General features: G+C 43.4%; 1 protein-coding gene across 1 annotated transcript in view; it reads right to left on the bottom strand.

Moving 5' to 3' along the window:
• Window positions 1-2731: 2731 nt before the first annotated feature.
• Window positions 2732-23133, bottom strand: part of gjd1b (gap junction protein delta 1b) — a 33124-nt gene continuing 12722 nt past the window's right edge. Inside the window, exon 3 of the mRNA XM_086126177.1 lies at window positions 2732-7890. Within this exon, the coding sequence (XP_085982303.1) occupies window positions 7041-7890 (850 nt within the window). The 3' untranslated portion in view covers window positions 2732-7040. The remainder of the gene's footprint in view (window positions 7891-23133) is intronic.

Below are 23133 nucleotides of genomic sequence, written 5' to 3'. Positions count from 1 at the left end.
GGGCGGAGGGGGGGACATCAAACACGCAGGGTATATTTCCTCTGGTCTCATCAGTGCCATGGTGCAAGGCATTTAATCCTGCTGAAAGGTTTTAGTATCACCTATTCAGTTTTGAAATATCTGAAATATGACGCGCAGAAGCTCTTTGCTTTAAATTGCTCACCTTTAAATCATCACTGCATTCACAGGCATCAATACAAGGGCTGCATAAAAAATATATGGGTATGGTATCGTCTCTGAAAGACACACATAGGCGTGTACACATGTACACGCATCAGAATGAAGAACAGAGATACACACAAGTCATAAATCAGGCGGCGCATCGTGCATGTGATGTAACATTCAAGGTTTATTTCAATCTTTACAGACAGAACACCAGTCAGAAATATACAGTAAACCTTTCAGGTTCTTCACGGACAGTACACTTCAGAATCTGCAGTTCAAGAGAAGACCCCAAGAATGTGTTTTGTATGTTGGATTCATGATCACATAAAAAAAAAAAAAAAAAAAGTAATCTTTTTCATTTATGTACATGTGTCGCACATAATGGTTACAAAAACTATGCTCACATCTCAAGGGCTAGATTTGTTTTTGTCATCTATTATATCCTATTAAATATTGATGACTTGCGGGGTGCCAAATATTGGCTAAAGGTGTGGTTTTCGCACCCCTCACTGTAAGGGAAGCTGCTCCCACAGTGTGTATGCGTGCATAGTAATGAGGCAAGGGTGGTCTGGAGCCTGGGGCAGTATAAAATGTTTTTCATTTCCCTACTTGGATTTGTTTCTTCTAAAAATGAACGTCCTGAAATTGAAAGGACTGCAGGTCCCAATCGAGTTCCTGAGCCCGAGTGACTGTGGCATGTGGCACGGGGGTCCTCAATCAAATCCACGGTGCCGGAATCTTCCGCTCACTGTAATTAGATCAAGTCATCGCTCTTGTCAGTCTCATAGATTACTGATCAGTGAGAGGTGAAACCCAGCTAATCTGGCCTCCATCTGAAACTCCAGCACAGAGTTTTCATTTCCCTTTTCTTCCCTCATCCTCTTAATAAAATATTCAATAAAAGTGATTCGTCTTTAGCGCTCCGAATTTTTTTTTCCACTCCCCTCCAACTATGGCTCTAGTATGTTTGTATCAAAATCAAAAGCCCTTGGATGTCTGCTCGTGGGCTGACAACCCTGAAGACTGGCAATGTAATTCCCTAAACCACCTTTCCACCAAACAGTGCAGTTCAGTTGTGTTTGTCACCGTACAATTTGGAAGCGAAACGAGTTACAAAACAGCAGTGTGATCAACGATTTGTTGCCAGTGTATCTTGTAAAACAAAGGGCAGCATATGGAGGACAACTAGGAATTTGTGGCCGTCGTTCTAGCAATGTGGCTGTATAAATATATATTGGGAGGGGGGGGGGGGAATAGTCCATCCCTCCCATTCAATTCTAATTATTCCTTGCGACTCTCTCAGACTGCAATGTGTCAAATGGGAGTACCTCAAAACAGTGACGTGGTATGTCTTCCCAATTTTTGAATCATGGAAAAAAAACGGGAACTGCTTGGTGGAAACATGGCCTTCATGGGTTTCTTCTGGCAGTGGCATAAAGGATAGAAACATGTTAACAGAGTGCGCCTCTCTGTTAATGACACGTGCTGATTTCCTGAGGAATCTGATTGTGAGTTGGTGTTTTTAAGAAATTGGTGGAGTATTTGTGTTTTTTGTAACAGTCAAGGCAAAGAGCTTGATTTTCAGGACACCTGCTTAGCACTTGTAAACGGGAAAACAAATGATTGGGCCTACAGTGACGTTAGTTTTTTTGGTGACGTCGAAACCCAGTAGCACCAATAGACCAAAATCGTTTTTTACTCGACTTTTATATCTATAAAAGTGATTTTTGTTTCAAAACGACTTTTTTTTTCCTGAGCCTGTTGGACTGAAACTATCATTTTGCAAAAATCATTTCACTGAAAAAATAAAAAACCTTCCAACAAATTCTATGTATTTTTAAACTGTATCTTAATTCGACATTGTACTGGGAGCTGAACCCTGGAATGTTCTGGTCTAGTTTGCATACCTATAGTCGTGAATACCCTGTGTTTTGCTGGACCTATTCACTCATAAAGTCTAACCTCTTGTACAATACATTTAAAGGTATTTTCATATGCATCCTAAGGTCAAAAGTGGAATATGTTGGGGTTATCCAAATCTTTTGGGTGTCTGTTGAACTACAATCACCGAGTTGGTATTGCGTCTGTACCGTCTGAACACCTCGGTCATTTATATACACTTGGCATTGTGATGCAACAGCTTGCGGAAAAAAAAAAATATATACATGTATATATATATATATATATATATATATATATATACATGTATATATATTTATATATATATATTTATATATACAGTTTATGTACAGTGTATTTAAAAGTTATTGTTGAAGGAAACAGAAACATGCTTAATCTATCCATTCCACATGCAGTTAAAATAAAATCAAAATCAAATGTTGCATTTCGCTTTGGCAAGGGAGGCAACGTCACATATTTTCTTTGAGTCTTTTAGGCTTTCCGTTCTTGTTAATATTTGTATCTTTTGTTCTTTAACATACAAAAACTTTCCTTTTTTGACATGTTAGTGCACATTAAGAGCAACAGACAACAACATGAACCCACACGTCGAAAAGATAAGCAAATGAGACCCCCCCCCCCCCCCCCGCCCCCCAATCCCCCAAAATAAAACTTGCATAATTTCACATTGACAAATAGAAAAGCGGACTGTGTGTGGAGAGTAGTTGAATGTTGGAAGAAATTTGCTTTGGGTAGTGGTGGACCACTGATAAAGCACACATTTTTCCCCGGTGTGTCCTTTTACGTCCCACAATGACAGAATCTTAGGCAGCTGCACGCCAAGCTCAACGTGTGTGTCCATCATATTCTAAAAATAGAGTCAGATGCCAGAAGTGACCTGCGTTGCGGAGATGAGAGCAGTTCTGGGTGGTGACTGCAGAAGGAGCTGCAGATAGCACAGGACATTGGCTTGGCTTTAAGGCTCAAGGTCAGTGATAAGCCTTTTACTACAAGTGCGAGCTCGAACTGAGGAGCAAGCCAAGACTCCAACTCTATTCTTAGCTATTCTGGAGTGTACTTGTCAGCGTATCTGCCCAGCACAGCACATCAATCCCAAATGAGGAGTATCCAAGATGCTTGGAAAGAGTCTAAATCTGGGGATAATCACCTGGAAGAACCGGAGAGATAATGAGAGTGTGAGTGAGTGGCGAAGTGAGATTTTAGCGTCATCCTTTGTCCTTTGTCGTTCCAAGACAGACTGGAGTGTGTGCTTGTTGACAAGAGAAGGCCATGTTGTGTTATGACACACATTTGCAAGGCTAACTCTATTAGCGCCAAGCGCAGTCTTGATTTTAATGGACGTTGGACAACGGTTGTTGAATTCATCATTTTTTGTTTTCAAGGAAAGACTTCAGATAACTTTCATGAGTCATTGCTTTAAGGACAACTATTGTTGGTGGCTCACTGAGGTACAAGAATGGACGAGTAACCGCTCCATGGCTCTGTACTGTATGCTCCTATTCTCACAGATTTAAGAGGAAACGAAATCCTGAATGCTTTAGAGTCACAATGTTGGCATTTAATGTTTCAATATGAATATAGAAGCAGAAGGCAGTAATAAAGCAATTCAATTTGCAAAGTGAATGTTGCCGAGGACCACCACGACGGTTTTGGCTCCAATTCAGCGAAGTCGTTTATCTTCCTAAATGATCCCTTAAGGTTGGGGCTTGTACAAACAGTCTTGAATTAGAGCGCTCTTGAAATCGAATGCAAGTACAGTGGAGGCTCAATGGTAGAAACGTGGTTAGGGTCACGGTTGCTCTAATCCCTCAACTGGAGATAAGAAAGTATTCTTTCTGATGCCGGCAGTGATTCTAAATGAGGAGACTGCTTTTCCCTCTCGTCTTTTTCTCCAATCAACTTCAGTTTTTCTACATATCGATTTCGAAAGACTGGTTCCGTTGTGTCGATGTAATGAACAGGTGTCCTAATAGGGAGCTTTTTCACTTTCAACTAGACGTAAGTAGGCCGATGACCAGTAAGACTAACAATGGGTAAGGCTTCTTTTTGCTTTTTCCGTTTGTGTGCAGGCCCTCAAATATGGCGCCGGAAACTGGACACTGGCCGTAAAATGACATCATCGAGAAGGGCCGAGATACAAAAAGTAAGCGGAGTCATGTTGCCCAAGTGAAGGCAGTGTTTTATATTTTGGTTTCTGTTCTCACCTGTGGGGAAATGTTATTAGAAGTCCTAACAAATCGCGTCAGATATTTCAGTGCATCAGATGTATCCGATTGTAAATAAAGCGTAATATGTTGCAGTCGCTTGATTGCAATAACTTGGAGAGCAACATTTCTTTCAAATATTTGGCATGCGGTCTTGTGCCAAGTAGCTATTAGGATGTTGTGGACGTCCTCGTGTTATGCGTGTCCTGACATTTTTCATGAAGTAATATTCAAAAATCATGACAATTACAGTCATGTTTATATGGGCCCCACCTAATTCGGAAATCTTCTAGCAATATCCTCATAAGCGAAGTTCTAGTATTCAAGTTTGAAGCTGATGCAACGCCGCAGCTATTCTTATCTGCAATCTGGATTTTTTTTTCATTTGTCTGGTTACAACTGAGATCGCCACTGCGTTGAGACATTTCTTTGTCTCTGCGGCAGAATCAGCAAAACTATATTTGCATCATCCTTTGCACCACCTCTTGAAGCTTATTCCTGACAGATGAAGCAGTCCAAAGTACGGAATCACATTTTGTGTCTTTCCACAACTGTAATATACCGTACATTAGAATGACATTTTCAAAGTGGGGACCGAACCATCCCTGTACTGTGTCTTATTTCACAGGCTCAGTGTGTTAACTGTATCTGTTTGTCTGAGAACCAAGAATTTTTCGAGACTGCTATCCCAGCTGACTGGTCACCAGTCAATAACAGGGCACAGCCTCTCACACTCACATTCACACCTGTGATCCATTTATTTGTTTTCAATTAACCTAAAATGCATGTTTTGTTTTTTTGTTTTTCGAAGCCGCAGCACCCAATTGTGAAATTCCACACAGGAAGCCCGAGATGAGATTTTGATTCCAGAACCTCTCGCCTGTGCAGCAGTACCACTACCCACTACACCGCCAATATAGCCCCATAAACTGCGATTCTCAGCCAAAATTCCTTCAGTCCACCACTCTCCCACTTGTCTTGATAAATCAAGGTGCAACATTTTTAATTTTTTTTTCTGATACTTTCAGAGCGCTCTCCGACTTGTCTTTTACATTGCATGCATGCTGAAATCCGCTCACGGGTTTCAATGCACAAAAAAAAAAAAAAAAACTCTCCAAACAACATCTTGATTCTTCAATAACATTGCATCACGTAAACATGCCTTTTTCACATGGCTCCCAGGCCTCAGTTTAGTTGCTTGAACCCCGTGCAGCTGATTTTGAAAACGCAAATCGAGGCTCTCTGTGGAAAAACAACATGTTAAATTTGATTGTTGCATTTGAAATGCAAATTAGCAAGCAAAAAAAAACCATGTAAAAGCATTGGGTAAAACAAAATCAGGTGCATATCCTCAAGAAGATGGACAAACTAACAAAACTCATAACCTCTCTCTCCATGTGCCGATTAAACAGTTTAATCAGTGAAAAAGATTGAGAAAAATAAAATGAAACATTAAAAAAAAAGACAATTCATACAGTAGGAAAAAAAAAAAACAACGATGCCACAAACGCCCCACACATAAAGATAAATAAATCTATTTGGATATACTCTAAATGGATAAATATCACTCATATACTCTATTCATCTTTTCAACGATAAATCGGTCTCTCACTGATGGCACCATTGCATTCTAAAAAGAAAATGAGAACCCATTGTGATATTTTGGATACATTTCAAGTCCTCTGTCCTCCTTCTGTTCCCTTTTCCCACGCGTCCTTCCGGACAGGATCTCCCTCGACCCTCAGCACCCTGGAACGCTGCGAGGAGGAACGTTTGCTTTGTGCTTTGGGAGAGACAAACATTTACAACACCAAGTCCATGTGTCCATAAGTTCATCTCCAACATCGACGTAGAAGGAGAGCAGCGAGGGTCGTTACTGTCATCCGAAGCCCCCCTCGGCGCTACATAGCTGCCAACTCTGGTGTAAGAGCGAGCGAGAGATAGGAAAGAGGAGTGAAAAAAAATGTGCTCACGGTACTAGCTGTGTTTGTGTTAGAATAATATTTTGCCAAGAGACAAAACATAAACACCATCATTCTTCTCTTGGCTTTGGCTTGGATGGGGATGACGATAATCAGAAGCAGCTCCCTCTCGCTTGGCTTCATTTTCAGCCGCGGGAGGAAGCGACGGAGCCACGCACCCTCTGTTCCCCTCTTTCACGTTTTGCCAGAGCGTCATGTCCCCCTCCTAGTCTCTCACACTCACAAACTCTTTTCTCCTATCGTGCCTCTGACAGGTCTTCCGTTCCCTGTTTTTGTGCTGTTGCCGCTCATCATTTCTGTTCCATCCATCCGTTTTTGGGGGGTTTTTTTGTTTTGTTTTGTTTTTCAGTGAAGTGGACATAGTCCAGAAAAGCACCATGGGATGCGTCAAGAGACTGCCATCATCTCCCCCAGTGTCCCCAAATAACACAAAGCAGCCTCATTTGCTTGTTCTCTGTCCAGCCCTGCGAGCATTTGTCTCTCCCAGTTCAGAGAGAGCTCGTAGTAGAAAATGGCAGTTAGAATATCTCTCAAAAATGAGATAAAAATGTGTCCATCGTGATTTCTGTCTTTATGTGTCTCTTGAGTCTTCCATTTCTTGACTTAACTCTTGAAGTGACCAAGGTGGCTGCTTGGGTGTCGTTCCGTCATCACAGAGAGTGATTCATCCGGTTTGAGCCTTTGCGGTATCTTCATTCCACTCGAATCATAATTACTTCATTGTCACACTCTCACGTTCATCCCACTCCTCTTCCTCTACTCTTCACCATCAGACATAGGCTGACTCACTGGACTGTGTGCGCCCCAGGTTGGGCGGTTGGGACAGATGCGCCATGTCTTTCTTCCTGATCTCACAAATGGATTTCCTGCGGGCCTGTACGCCCCTGATGGCCGCTTTTATCTTGCGCCAACCCAGATGGTTGAGCTCGGCCAGGTTGAGCACCACGCAAATGCCACTCACTGCGAACATAAAGACCAGGAAAACCGTTTTTTCCGTGGGCCGCGATACGTAGCACTCCACCTCCTTCAGACACGGATAGCGGTCACATTCAAAAATCCCAGGCACGCTAAAGCCATAGAGGAAGTATTGGCCTGCCAAAAATCCGATCTCGAGTGCATTACGGAACACCACTTGAATGATGTAAAAACGAGAGATCCCTTCTTGTCGACGTACTTTGGAGCTCTTCCCGTGCGTGAGGCCTCGCGGGGCGTTGGGGATCTCCTTGACTTCCAAGCAGTCAGGTTCTTCCTTCCCACCGCCGCCATCACCACCGTGCTGAACCAAAATTCCGTTAATGTTGCGGAGCTTCCGTGCTCCATCCCGTCCACCGTAGTCCCGATCCATTATGGGATAGAGAAAAGAGTAGCGTCTGTCCCTCTGTTTGGCCGACTGGTGGACCGAGTAGGTAATGAAGCAAAGGCTGGGTGTGCACACCAGTATGATCTGGAATACCCAGTAGCGGATGTGAGAGATCGGAAAGGCCTTGTCATAGCACGCCTGGTTGCAACCCGGCTGCAGGGTGTTACAGATGAACATGGTCTGCTCGTCTTCATACACCGTCTCGCCTACAATAGCCACGATCAGGATGCGGAAGATCACAACCACTGTCAACAGGATCCTAGAGAAGGAACAAAAAAAAGAAGCAAATCAATGACTGATTCTTCTTTGTTGCATAATCAATCATTTGGATCTTGGTTTACCTAAAGGGAAATGGAAAACCTCTGGAAAGAATCCACTGCTTGGTCATGATTTGACCTGCCATGAGTAACACCTTTATGGGCATTTGATGGAATGCAGAACACGGTGTCTAGTTTGTTTCCTGTGTTGCGCCATCCTTCGGACTCTGCTAGGGCCCATTCACGTCTAGTAAACGTTTTGAGAGAATCTGTTGGATTTATTATTTTAATGTATTTATCATACATTCGCATATTATTCGATTGATTCTCGCAAAGACAATTTGTGCTCGCAAAGAAGAATGCTTCTGCCTGTCATGATAATTTGATTTTGCTTGCAAAGAAGAACGCTTATGCTTGCAATCATTAGTTGACTTTGCCTGCAATGAAGAACGCTGATCCTTTCAATAAAGATATATCCTTTATTATTTACTCACATCTATAATCATTATATATTCTTCATTATGTACTCACTTTTATAATCAAGAATGCTTGGTGCACTGTGTGAAAGGTTAGGGACGCAACCACCTTTCCGAGGACGTGGTTGGGAAGAGATAACTGTTAAGACTAAACAGTGAGCAAGGGTGAACAGTGAATGGAGATATCAACACCAGCTGCAACGTGATGTTTTTGTGACAATTGCACACATGTATGTAATTTGCACTCACATACACACACATAGTCAAACAAGTTCAGTGTGTGTTCAACAGCCCCCACCCTTTAGGTTGGACACACCTATGTAGTAGCTTTCCCAATAAATGAGGAGGTGAAGGGGGAGATCGTTAGGGTTACGTGCGGAGAACTGAAACCGAATGCTTCTCCTCGTTCCCTCCTGGTACCAGAAAAAGAGGGGGTTGTCTTATAATCAGGGCCGTCTTATATTTGGGCCAGTACGGTAAATCCCTCAACAATCCTGCGGTATTTTCACATGGACAGGTCACAGACCAACCACGATCTTCTGCTCTCTGGTGAGCAGCAACAGATCAGACGCTCGTAGGTTTGCGGAGTATGGAGTGTAACGAGAAGGGTAACCAGGCGACAGAAGACTGCAAAAGGCTGTGTACGTCCGACATACATAAAAAGAAACATGCTAGTGTCGTCGGAACCAAGCTTTGTTGGAAGAACGGATGACGCCTACTAAACATAAACGTAGGTACAGGTTGTGAGCAATCAGCCACAATTTTTAGTATTGTAATTTCTAGCAGATGAATGCACCACTTAATGAAAGTGCGTAAACCACAGTGACTTTGCAAAGGAAGGTGGTGCACTCTAGTCAACAAAGATGATCTTGACTGACTTGTGACCTACTCTCCAACCGCTCTGTCGAGGCGGTTGAGACACCAAGTAGCTCTGAAAGAAATGGCCCATGCATAAGAATGGGGGGGGGGGGGGGGGCGACTCTGAATAAAGGTCAGGGAAAGCATCCCCTTCACCAGCAAGAGAGCAAAAGTGCTAGATCACAGAGGTAAAGAAAATGGAAAACACCAAGTTCATGATGGAGAGCGACACGCTGTCACTTCTTGGCCACTGTTCATCCTGATGAGAACCAGGGAAGAAAAATTCAGTTCATCAGCAGGGTAGAAAATGCCACAAAATATCCGCACTTGGGCAATCCCGTGACTCAGATCCGCTTTGTTTGTCTTTCGTCGGGTTTGTGTTCACTGCAGCTCTGAATATGTTTAACGGCGCCAAACGTAAACAGAACACAACAAAGGGACTGTGCAATGAAAATTGTAAAACTGACAAGATGAACATGAGGCTAGTATAGAATATGTGCTTCATACATGATTTCTTGACACAAATTGTACTGTACGCAATATTAATTGTAGGAATTAATCTCTGCGCTCTATGTAAATGCTAACTTCATCCTTCCATCCTCTCATCTGTAGAACTTTTAATGAGGCATAGGGGAGACCGAACTAAACCTCGGTGGCCACACGGTGACGTCCATCAGATTTACCGACAGATGTTCAGCTATCCCACTTCTGACACCAAATTCAGACATCCTGACATGAAAACTCAAATTGGACTTCAGACAATATTTCCTCACCATTTCGTCAACTATTAGGCCCTCGGGTGGTGGATCCCCCCCACCCCCCCTGCTCTGTTGCTTTCCTATTCTAGAAGTTGCCTTCTATTGTGAGATCAACAGTTGATATTATCTCTATCCATCCAACCATTTTCCAATCCGCTTTATCCTCACAAGGGTCGCCGGGGGGGTGCCGGAGCCTATCCCAGCTGTCTTTGGGCAGTAGACGGCTCAAACCAGCCAATCGCAGGGCACATATAGACATGCGACATCCGCGCTCACACTCACACCTTGGGACAGTTTCGAGTTGTCATTAATATTGTCTCTCACAAGAGATTAGTGGTTTCAAAAGACATTGACAACTGAAGACACAGACATCTCTGTAAATCAGGCACTAAAGCAAAGTCAGCTGATCAACTGCCCACTTGTAAAAAACAAATTTGTTCTCCCCTTTTCTTTTAGAACCGCTTCTTTTTCCACAATATAGTCCTCCTTTCTGTTTGGGTTCTCTCCAGCAAAATGCTTCCCTTTGTTCTTTTCTTCCTTCATTCATCCCTCATTTATTTTTCAGATCTAACGCCAAGCAAATAGCATGTCGACAGCAAGCTTTTTGCGTATCACTGCTTGTGCGTGAACGTTGGCTGTCTCACGCTACTCGGACTGTCGGTCTAAATACAGACTGCACGCAAAGATATTTTTGCTGATTGAGCGCTGTCTTGAGGTTTGAGCCCGTTTCTACTCAAGATCATCTCTCACGAATCACCACCATTTATTTTAATGAGAATCTCATGAACGACAACATGATGAATGGCTCCATTTAATTCATGTGACTGAAAGTGCACAGCATTAAATAGCCCATCGAACGTGACCTCATTACATTAATCATGGATTTATGGCTCTGTATGCATACAAGTAAAAAGATGATGTGTGTGTGTGTGTGTGTGTGTGTGTGTGTGTGTGTGTGTGTGTGTGTGTGTGTGTGTGTATACATGCAGGGTTCTAAATGAACTTTTTTGAGTCACCAGCCACATTGGCTGGTGACTCTAAATTTACCAGCCAATCAAAATTCCCGCTCGCCGCTTTTTTTTTCTTCAACTTTAGCTCAGTATATTGGGGTCTTGTTGACGAGTGAGGGCAGGAGGGAGCGAAAGATGAACAGGCGGATCGGTGCAGCGTCTGCTGTGATGCGGACTTTGTATCGGTCTGTCGTGGTGAAGAAGGAGCTGAGCCGAAAGGCGAAGCTCTCAATTTACTGGTCGATCTCTGTTCCAACCCTCACCTATGGTCACGAGCTATGGGCCGTGACCGAAAAAACGAGACTCCGGCCAAAATGGGTTTTCTCCGCAGGGTGCCCGGGCTCTCTCCCTTAGAGATAAAGTGAGAAGCTCGGTCACTCGGAGGGTCTCAGAGTAGAGCCGCTTCTCCTCCACATCGAGAGGATCCAGATGAGGTGGCTCGGGCATTACAAGGATGATTAGGATGCCTCCTGGACACCTCACTGGTGAGGTCTTCTGGGCATGTCCCACCGGCAATAGGGCCCGGGGACGACCCAGGACACGCTGGAGAGTCTATGTCTCCCAGCTAGCATGGGAACGCCTCGGGATTTCCTGGGAAGAGGTGGAAGAAGTGGCTGGGGAGACGGGAAGTCTGGGCTTCACTGCTAAAGCTGCTGCCTCTGCGACCCGACCCCGGATAAGCGGTAGAAGATGGATGGATGGATGGAGCTCAGGTGTTGTAGTGCTCAGTGTCACTACCAGGGGTGCAACGGACGGAAAACAAAACAGAGGTAATTAGAATTTGAATGATTCCAGTTTTCCTTCATTCGATTACGGTTCCAAATAATTCTCAATTTAGATTGGAAAACAAAAACAAGAAAAAACGACAAACTGAGTTTGAGAGTGAATAATTGACCATCTCTGCCCAAGCGTCCCTTTAATATCAAATTTATGATGCTGAATTGATAAGTTATTATTTTCTGTTTCCCTAGAGATTTATTTTTGAAAACACGAGTACATGAGTACACACCGGCCTCACACTGATGGGCTAGCTTGCTGTGTAGACAGACACAAGCAGATCAATTTGGCAACCTTTTTCAGATGAACAGCAGGTACAGTGTGTGTTTACAAAGAGCCTGTTGTGGACACATCATGTCTTTTAGTGCAGGTGAGAACACCGAAAATACTCTATACGCTGATGTAAGATGGTTATTTGCATTCGAATTAAGTCACCATTCAGTTGTGAGATATGGCAATGTTGGCATATCTCATAACAGAATGGTGACTTAATTGAAATTTGGCACGAGACTTATTTTTAATTCACTCAATTATGAAACTAATGTTCAACCTACTGTAGAGTGATGCTGAAAGTGGGAGCCTGTCAGACACAGCGCTTCGTCAACTCATGCACTTCGTCAACCTGCTTTGCGCAATTTCGTCTTATAATTTGTAAGTGTTGCACCGACACTTAATTTAGTTGAACTAAATTAAGTTGTGATTGACGCCTGGTGCACACACACAGCGTGAGCGTGCGCACTCTTCTTCCTCCTCTACTCTCCTGCATCTCCTGCCTCCCTGCTTTTTGGGTCTTCTACCATCTCGCCAAACCTGAGAGTCCCTGGATCCAGATGATTTTATTCCATGCAAAATTCAACAAAAACTTGAGCGTACATTTAGAAAGTTAAGATACGTTTAAATACATGAAAAAAGGGACGGCACGGTCGGTGATTGGTTAGCACGTCTGCCTTACTTTGCACTTTGGTTTGTGGCCTTCCTGTGTGGAATTTGCATGTTCTCCCCGTGCCTGGATGGGTTTTCTCTGGGTATTCCGGTTTCCTCCCGCATTCCAAAAACATGCATCGTAGGTTAATTGAACACTTTATATTTCCCCTAGGTGTGATTGTGAACACGAATGTTTGTTTGTCTATGCGTGCTCTGCAATTGGCTGGCAACCAATTGAGGCTGTAACCTGCCTGCTGCCCGAAGACAGCTCGGATAGGCTCCAGCACACCCACGAGCGTTGATAGGATAAACGGATTAGATAATGGATGGATGGATGGACATGAAAGAAAGGAAGAAATATGGAAAGAAAGACAGAAAGAAAAACTTTCTTCTTCTCTTTCAATTCATCTTAGTAGTCAGTGTCCCATCAATTGTAATCTATTTTTGGAACAGACCGGCAGGCTACTCATGTTAACTCGTACCCACTACCACCATGTGTGTTTGTGGGGGGGGGGGGGGGGGTTCGGACAATGCACATGTACAGTATCAACATCTCAAAAAGGCTATGTAAGCAGGAGTGATCGCATTGACCCTCTCTTGTCCCCCTCCATCCCTACTTTCCACCACTCTCCCTGTGACTGCTCACCCCTCACCCTCCCTCCACAGCAAAAGAGGAAGGACAAAAAAGCTGCTGGACTCTTGTCATTAACTTCAAAGACGTAGCGCATTCACTGATTTCTGCAAGCAGTCTTAGGGGCTATTGATAACTTGATTTATTAAACCCTTGGTAAAACGGTCAAACCAGTAATCGACCGATACTGAGGGTGAACAGTATACAGTGTGTATTCATTCATTCATTCAGAACCGTTTATCCTAACTAGGGTCGCGGGCAGGACTGCTTTTTGCAATGGGCAATGTGGGAGACCACCGTAGGTGCAATCTATATGAGCCCCCTCAAAAACGCACATGTGCGCACGCACGCACGCACGCACGCACACACACACACACACACACACACACAAACTAAAACAAAACATCGCAGTTCTCTAGACTACCACTCATTTCCATGTCGTGATAGTGATGTGTGCTCTGGGGCACCCTCATTGTCATGTCAACTCGCTGCTGAGAGTCATCTAGGTTGTGTGAGTCCGAAGAGGCAAGGGGGAGGGTGGTAGTGGATCATCTTACGACTGCAAAGGTTGACAAGGTGGGGGGAAAGAGATGAGGCCACACAACACAAACGACTTTCAAATAAATGGTTTTGTCAGTAAATAAAGCGGGAAGGAAAGGCTAATGGACATCACATTCTCGTGACATCGCACGTGTCACACTAATTAAACCTTAATGGTGGCACTGAGCGGTGCCCCTCGATGAGGCTGACTCTGAAGTTGAGCCCAGCAAGGGAGCTTCATTCAACTCTACCAGGGCTGTAACAGAAAGCGTTGCCCGAACGTGGGAAATGTGAGAGTCGACATCAGAATGCGATTGGCAAGGCTGAATGTGCTGACATCTGTGGTTAGATTGCGAGCGGAAGCATACTGTGCCTTTGAGCCTCCTGGTCTCAGCACACTCGCCCATCCGCACTTTGTCATAGATACCGTGATAAACTGGGAGAAAATTTAACAAGGATTGAATTCGGAGAACAAAATTAATCGGGCACACAGGGCTATGGCGTGGAATATGGTGTTAACTAAGCATTTATTGTGAAGCGGTACTGAGTTTACTTTGTGTTTGTGGGTGAAATAGTCTGGCTGTTCCTGTTGATCTCCTTGTGCTTTCCCTGCTAATTGAGGCAACTAAGTCCTCCACCCAAGGAAAGGGTGCCAAGGAAATCACATCGTGAGTGTGACTGGTGCATGCCAGGTGTTTTTTTATGGTTCTTGGGAGAAATTCTGCCCCCCAACAAGTGCCTGCACACATATTTGCATGACCTGGGAACACTCAGTTGATCTACGATAATATGATTGCGAACAAAGGCATCTCTTGTTAAGTTATAACATTGTATAATTCATGTAAAAATGTTGAATTTTGTGGTTTGTTCATTTCCCACAAGTGCATTAGCCACAGGAAGAGAATAAGGCAGGGGGAAAAAAGCACATCAAACTATCAAAGATAATTCTTAGTAGCGATCCTGCTGTACATGAATTCAATTGTATTGCTACTTTGTAAAATGTGAATTCAGGAAAAGGCCCTGGCCACTGAACCCGAGACTTCGCCAGAAAACAGTTGGACTGAATTTAGAAGTGTGAAGGGAAATCTACCAATCACAGTCGTGTTGCCAGTCTTGTGTGGCACAGATGTGGATTCACAGGGCAGAGATAATCCTTTGCAGCACGTGAGCGCACGCAGTTGACATGCACCGCTCATCACAACGACAGACCACTCATGACCTCTAAAGTGGAAAAATATGAGGGCATTTTTTTATGCCAGTCTTTCCACCTGTGATGAGCTGCCAAGACAAAGAGTAAAGGGGCTGCAAAAAAAAAATGGGGGGGAGGGGAGCTAGGAGGGGGTCTTTGTCATGACTGCATTAAGAAACTTGGTGCAGGTAATTCCCAATTATAGAATGCGAGAATGCAGCATAAAACACAAAAACATTTCGTGTCTCATCACAAGCAATAAATACAACATCAACTAGATGGGGATTACAAACGATTTCCACTCTCCGGTTTCAGGGGGAAAAAAAGGACATCAAATTGTGTTCAAGAATGAATCTGCTCCAGACTGGGATCAAAAGATTATAAAGTCACCCAAAAAAAAAAAAAATCCAGTGCGGCTGAGACGACATCTCCTTAAATTAAAAGAGAAACTTGCCGGGTGGCAGGACAGTATGTGAGACATCGAGGGGGTCAGTAAGGAAACCAGCAATGGAAGAAAATCTCATCACAGAGAATGAATTATGTAATAGTTTCAACACGCAAACCCACTGCATGTAATCTGTGACTGGGCCAAGGGAGGATTCTTGCATTAGATTTTTTTTTCATTGTTAATGCATTCAAATACGTTGAGATTATCCTAACCCGTACAGTAAAACCCCCCGCCTACCCAGTCGACTCCCCATTTGTCTAAGAGTCAGAGGAGACGCTTGAATGAACATCTACATTGGAGGGAGACAAGAACCCCTTCTGAATAAATACGGTATTAGTTTCAAATTGTGCAATTAATCCTTGCTTATGTTACAGAAATTGTTTTTTTTTTCAAACACAAAATTACTGAACACAGATTCTCACTCCTATAAATAATCAAGAAGTAACCACGATTCATTGCTCCGCACATTCGCTTTCTTCAAATTTAGATTCCTATGAGCAGGTTTCAGCACGCTCACACCCTCTGCTCCCAGCAGACTCTGTTTGTTGTTCCTTTTGAATAATATTTTGCCTGCGTGACCACGCCAGCGTTGGGGATTATGCAAAAACCGCCAACACATTGCACACACGTAAAGCAAGTGCAGCAATTGGGTTTCTGCCATGCGACTGTATATACTGTCTATTCATCCCCTGCGACCCCCGCTTCACTATACGGGGTGTTGAGGAAGTCGCTGTGCAAATGTATTTTGTATTGAAACGTGCCTGTTAATTTTGAAAACGAAAAAACAAAACGAAAACAAAATGGCTTCTCAACCATCATGTATAATGTTTTGAATGTGCAAAGCTGCTTCTAATAATGGACAACATTTCGTTTTGTTAAAGTCCATACAGTAGACGTGCCGCTTATTATGATGTTGTACAGTTCTGCAAACTGTAAAAACTACACACCACATCATATGTGTCATGGCTAAATTTCAGTGAGTGTTGAACAAGAGGGCGGTGAAATCGGATAAGACGGAGAAGTCGAGGCAAAGTGGAGGAAGTCATTGACAGTGAGAAATAAGAAGACGTGATTGTGGAAATGAAAAGGGAGAAGAGCAGCTGAGATTCCTTACCCAGAAACCCCATCGCAACCCCCTGCCCTCCCCACTCCTTCCTTTCCCCTGGTTTCTCATCCTTTCAATCCCCCCCCCCCCTCCACTCAACATCCTTCTGCTAGTTACCAAGGCAACAGGCAAGGAGCAGAAAGGAGATGAGGGGAGAGAGAAGTGTGCCGGCGAGCAGCAAAGTAAACTGAAACAGCTTGCTTTTGCTGAGGTTCTATTGGACTAGCCGTACGCTGCCGGTTGACTGCAATGTTGAAGACGCTTTGAAGATTTGGAGGGAAAATAGGCTCTATTGCCCTGATTTTACTTCATCCATAATTTATTTCGAAAGCTTGCTGGAAACTTAATAATGAGACACAGCTTAAAGATAATGATGCTCTTTTCAAAAGAAATTGAATGAGGCATTGAGTTTAGTGGTGGCGTTACGATGTGAGATTTTTCTCTTTGTTGGCAGCACTTGACAGTGATTTAAACCTCTTGAGTGTTATGGTGGATCCGTTAATCCTTTTCAGACTCACGCCTTTAACCTTCATCACTAACCTGCTCCCTTTCGACTTAGCTCTGCCTTTTCCCTGCTCAGCTCTCCCTCTCCTTCTCTGTCCCTCATTGTGTCTCTGTTTCAATTTTCTTTTTAATATAAAAACATTGAAACATTCCCACAAAAAAAAAAACGGGCGGTAACATGGGCAATCAAAAATCTGAAAAAATCTTGGGGGAAAAAAAAGGGGGAACAAATCCTTGAAAGTGCAAACGCACAGGTGCCGAATGGTAAAAATACAACACAATACAATACAATACATTTTGCAGGGGTTGACTTCAGGTTTAAGTTGTAATATCACTAATCACCACTAGATGGCATACATATCTTAGTTGCGCTTCCACTAGGTTTTATATTGCCCGATATTACAACTTGAGTTGGCCTAAGAATTTTTGGTGGATTTGGAATGATATGGAGGAGAAAAATAGTTCTTAAATAATATTAAAACTGAGTGAGTGGATTTTTAAAAAAATGTACAGAATGACTTTTTGCAATGTTGGTTTGCCGTTCAGCAGTTTTGTGACATCTTTCAATTGCAATTTTGATGAAAGAGATCCCTTTCCATTGGGAGAAAAAAAATACAGTATGTGGTTATTTTGTTTGCTTCCAACCCGTTATGTTTGGTTAGAATAGTGAATCTTTTATACATGCAAAGCAAAATGTATACTCAAAAATTACGGATATGAACAGCTCATACTTTGCATGTATACCCATATTTTGTCCGCATCTATAATTGAATTTTTGTCAAACACCTGGTTTGGAAATGTGTGGTCCTACATCCCAATCGCAAAAAGTTGTAGTGAGTAAATGGAAAAAAAAAACTAAAAAATACCGTAACAACCACAATATCCCGTTTTTTTTACACTTTGCCAAATTGCTTGATGAAGAGTGGATATAGTGGCATGTCTTAACGTCGTTTTCCATGCAGAGCATGTGATAATATGCTGTCCGTGTTGTGCATCAACCTTCTTCATCTCTGTGAAACTGAGCCTGCCATGTTCTGATCAGGTCCCTCACGTTTTTTACAATTCTGTCAGAGCTTCTGTACGGATGAACCATGGACACCGGGCAGCATTGGAGCACATTTGTGGCCTTGCCTGCTATACAGAGTCAGCGTTAGTGTCATAACACCGCTCAATAAAGGTTTGATTAAGTTTAATGTTAATAGTTCTCTGTCAGCAAAACAATTGCAAATCCCCCTCTTGGATAAAAATTATTTACAGAGTCTCCCTCTGTTTCTCAGCATTATAAACAGGTAGGACATGACGGCAATTATTGGTAAATGAATCAAATGCCATCACCTTAGGAGAGTTGTAGGCAGTGACTTTGAGATGCCAAGGAATAAATATTCTCCCGTCCCATTGCAGACCACCTTCAAGTTGTGTTACGCTCTATTTATGTACTGGCAGATTTTGTAGACGCAAAGCTTTAGATGGACAAGGCAGCACATAGTGTTTGAAATCTGATTGAATACGCAATAAATAAATCAATAAATAACCACTTACACGTACTGAAGGCAGTGCAGCCGAGAGAAAAGATTGAAAACAAGAGAACAGACTGTTGGGAATAAATTAAAACTATTTCATGGAACAAACATCGTATTAGAATTCAGGTTGTAAATGCTGGCTGTTAATGTTTTGGCCCGTAGAGAAGGCCTTTGCCTCACAGCACTGAAGATTTCCGACAGTTGTGTCATTTGAATGAATTTATTTCAGCCTCTGACTGTATGCGATTGGTCATTCCAACACAAAATAGCAATACATCGCATCTCTATTCCATCAAATATCAAGCTGAGAATGTTGTAGCTTCACTCTGAGACTATCCTGCTGTGGTTTATCAATAGCTCCGAGTTCACAGCGGGTCATCTGGCGTCAAGCTATATCCAAGCACACACACACACACACACACACAACACACACACCACACACACACACACACACACTCATAAGCCCACAGGGATGTTCCGAGGCTTGAGGCCAGTAACAGAAGGGTTGAGGTGGCTGCACTCTCTCCTGCCGTCAGACCTTTACGCTGCATGGCCACCTTCTTCCGAAGGGGCATGCACCACTCATACACACGCAACTGCACTCAAATGCATAGAAGAATGTCGTGTACTTCGGTCATAGAGACTGACTATTTATCTGATAAAAGGTAAGGACACCTCTTCAGTCACATGTGCACACAAATACTTTTTAATCACAGAAAAACAAACTCTCCCAGATGTCGCAGGGCGTCACAAAGCCGATTGTGTCTGACATTGCCACGTTCATCCAATCCCTCAGAGAGGGATAAAACTACATTCCATGCCGCCCAGGAATAGTTATTTTAGCATTAGTGTAAACGTTTGGGCTCTTAAACCTCTGGTAACATGAATTAAAATGGTTTCCGATCAGGTATTCCAAATCATCTCATTTGCTCAGATGACATCAGTTGTATTCATTATTTTAGACACGATACAAAATACACACCTGCACAAAATCAAATACGATTCAAGTTGAGTTCTATTGCGTGCTATTGTGTTTGTAACTTTAATGGGGCGGAACTCCCCTGCACCAAATTATTTGGGAAGAGCTGTTTGTAGTACATCGGTAAATAGACTGACGATGTCATCTCAACGCAATACAATGACATTAGTATGTCCCACCTCCTTGACAAGCACAATATGTATTTTTGATTACAAAAGTAGCACTCTACTGTACTGGACTGAAAAATGGACAATGCCATTCATTATTTTATCCCACATTGTGCGTGTGCACGCGTGTGCACATGTGTGTCTGGGGGTTCATTCTAAGGGCATTGACACATTAGGACTTTTGAAGAGGGGACTGAAAAAGATTCCATCAATGCATTAAACGTTAAGAACCACAAATATCTCAACAATGTGTGCTTTCTAACAACCATAAAACCAGACACACAACTAAATTTGGGTGTGAAGTGCTTTCTTGGTTGTGAAAGTGCCACGTAAGTCGTCACTTGTGTTACAATTCAAATGACTGGTCATCCAACCTCAATTCCCAAAAAGTGGTTTGGGATGTCAATATGTTAAATATTTCACATTGTATACTACCTGAAGGGAATCAGATATAAAATGATACAGCATAACTTACTATGTCATCAGAGGCAACATTTTCTCTGAACAGAAGATTCTTCGTTAAAAGGTACAGGTATTCAAACTGAGTAGGATGTATTTAAAAAAACAAAAACAAAATATAAACAGACACATTGGCATCGATATGCAAAACCCCAGTTGGCTGTTTGCCCAAAACATGTTCAGTGACAAGAACTCATACTGTTAATTTCAATTTGAATTTAATTGATGTATGTCATGGGCAGTCATTGTTATGTTTCGATCTGGTTACGTTTGGTTTTGATTCCTCATGTGCCCTTTTTTCGCCACCTGTTCTCGTTATCAGTGTTCCTTGTGTGTAACCAATTAGCTCCCTCAACCCTTTGTGTGTTGTCCAGGTGTTTCCCGTTGTCTCGTCACTTAGCTTGTATTTAGTTCCCTGAGTTTGTGCCAGTCTTTGTTGGGTCATTGTGAGCTGTGAGTATGTGAGCATACGTGTGCTCCTGTCATGTTTTGTTTCCTGTTGTAGTTTGGTTTGATACTTGTGATTTCCAGGCATTTTTTTTTTGAGTACTTCGACTTAGTGTTTTTTCCATTGTACTCCTGTGTGTATTTTTTTGTTAAATACATTTTGGTCAATCCACCCTGCTCCTCCCTGCCTCCCTGCCTTTTGGGGTCCTACAACTACCATCACGCAAAACGTGACAGAATGACCCAACCTACTGGACCCCGCAGGACTAGAGGCCTGGTCTAGTGATGGGTCCATGAGGCCTCATGAGGCGTGTCGACACAATGACACACTGTGTTGATACTGTACTGATACTGTGTCGCTGACCACTGCCACCTGCTGGACCTTCAAAATCCCTGCAGCCAACCCACTTGACAGACTGAACAAACTGATTTGATGATGACGTGTATACAATGCACTACCTCACTCTACCCACAATGGCCACAAGCGCCATTGTTTATGTTATTGTTTATGCTGTTTATATTGTCTATACTGTTCAGATTACATGTCTTTTTTATACAGTGTAGCTACAATCCTTTCTTAGCTGTGTGTGTTTAATGCACAGCATGTTTGCATGCATATATGCACTGAGGATTGAGAGGAAGAAATTTAATCTATGCTGCATGTCATACATAAAGCATATTTGACAATAAAGATGACATTGACCCTTGACAATATCATTCACATCCATGCATTCATATTGTATCATTCAATGTGTTTCAATAATGTGAAAATCATGTGAATGAGGATGCTTGTGGCCTTTGTCTTCACAAATTTTGATTTAGAAAAATAAGATGCTCCAGTGTTTTAAATTTCAGTCTGTTGCGTTTAATGCATGCTATTTCCCCTGTTGTGGAGAACACACACACACAATGGAGTAAGACATGTCAAAAATCCGAGAGGCACTTGGTGAGACAAGGAGATTTTAATAAATACCTTATTCTCCAAAAGGAGATCAAAATGGCTCTACACGGTGGACAATTTGTCCGGAAGCTGCTCCATAATATGCACGTACTGTAGCAACGTCACTCGAGTGAAGCACGTCTCAGCAGTCGATAGTCTGCTGCTCTCTGCTGTGAGCGCGAGCACGTACTCGCGGCGCCGACCCAACCCACGGCACATATTAAGCTTTGAACTACGACAACAGCTAAGCTAGCCTAGCCGATGTAATGATGGTCAGCAGACAAGGTTTACGTTTTATGTGACTTTTAATAACAACGTGGCAGAGTCATCAAACATGCGGTGTGCTCACTCGCAGTCACTTTCTGGAACTCCCCCTTATAGGCAGGACCTCTCAATCAACTGGAGTACGACGTACAGTACAAACGTTCATAAAGCACTTCTCATATAATAATAGCCTATTATATGACAGCCGACATGACGCTCGAAGTCAGACGGACACATCTTTTCTGATAATCAGTGTGTTTTCCGTATTGCCCAAACATATATTTTTATTCGAGCGAGGGGGAGGTCTGGCTTGTTTCGGCAATCAGCATCGTGTCGCCAGACGCACTTCCTTAGATACCCTGTGCGGGCTTTTGCTGCGTCAATGCCCCCTGCACTGAGTCGACGCCCCCTGGACTAAGTGGCGCAGCCTGGACTGTGCCAAGCAGCCGATGCAGTCTAAACTGCGCCGGTGCAGTTCATGTGTCAATTAGCAGCCTGGACTGTGTCAACGCAGCCGATGCAGTCTAAACTGCGCCGGTGCAGTTCACTTGTCAATTAGCAGCCTGGACTGTGTCAACGCAGCCGATGCAGTCTAAACTGCGCCGGTGCAGTTCACGTGTCAATCACGTGATGTAATGAAGCAGCACATGCACCGACACGTGGTTTGCTCTGTGAGCCCGGCGCATGCGTCAACGCATCGGTGTCGCTGGACCCATCACTAGCCTGGTCCCACTGCCTCTTTTCTGTTTCCGGCAAGGCAAGGGTTGCCGTCGCCCTCCGTCCCTATTCCCGGCGAGGCAAGGGTTGCTGTCGCTCCGTCCCTGTTTCCGGCGAGGCAAGGGTTGCTGTCGCCCTCTGTTCCCGTCCCCGGTGACGCAAGTGTTGCGTCCCACCCTGTTTCCACAGAGTCCGGCCGGTGGGTGACTTTGGGACGTCTGGGATCCGTCCCTTGAGGGGGGGTACTGTTATGTTTCGATCTGGTTACGTTTGGTTTTGATTCCTCATGTGCCCTTTTTTCGCCACCTGTTCTCGTTATCAGTGTTCCCTGTGTGTAACCAATTAGCTCCCTCAACCCTTTGTGTGTTGTCCAGGTGTTTCTCGTTGTCTCGTCACTTAGCTTGTATTTAGTTCCCTGAGTTTGTGCCAGTCTTTGTTGGGTCATTGTGAGCTGTGAGTATGTGAGCATACGTGTGCTCCTGTCATGTTTTGTTTCCTGTTGTAGTTTGGTTTGATACTTGTGATTTCCAGG

Source organism: Hippocampus guttulatus, chromosome 12 (assembly GCF_054856545.1).
Source record: "Hippocampus guttulatus isolate MCC_2025c chromosome 12, RoL_Hgut_1.0, whole genome shotgun sequence".
NCBI lineage: Eukaryota > Metazoa > Chordata > Actinopteri > Syngnathiformes > Syngnathidae > Hippocampus > Hippocampus guttulatus.
The sequence above is the reverse complement of the archived record's forward strand: the minus strand, read 5'-3'. Positions and strand labels throughout refer to the sequence as shown.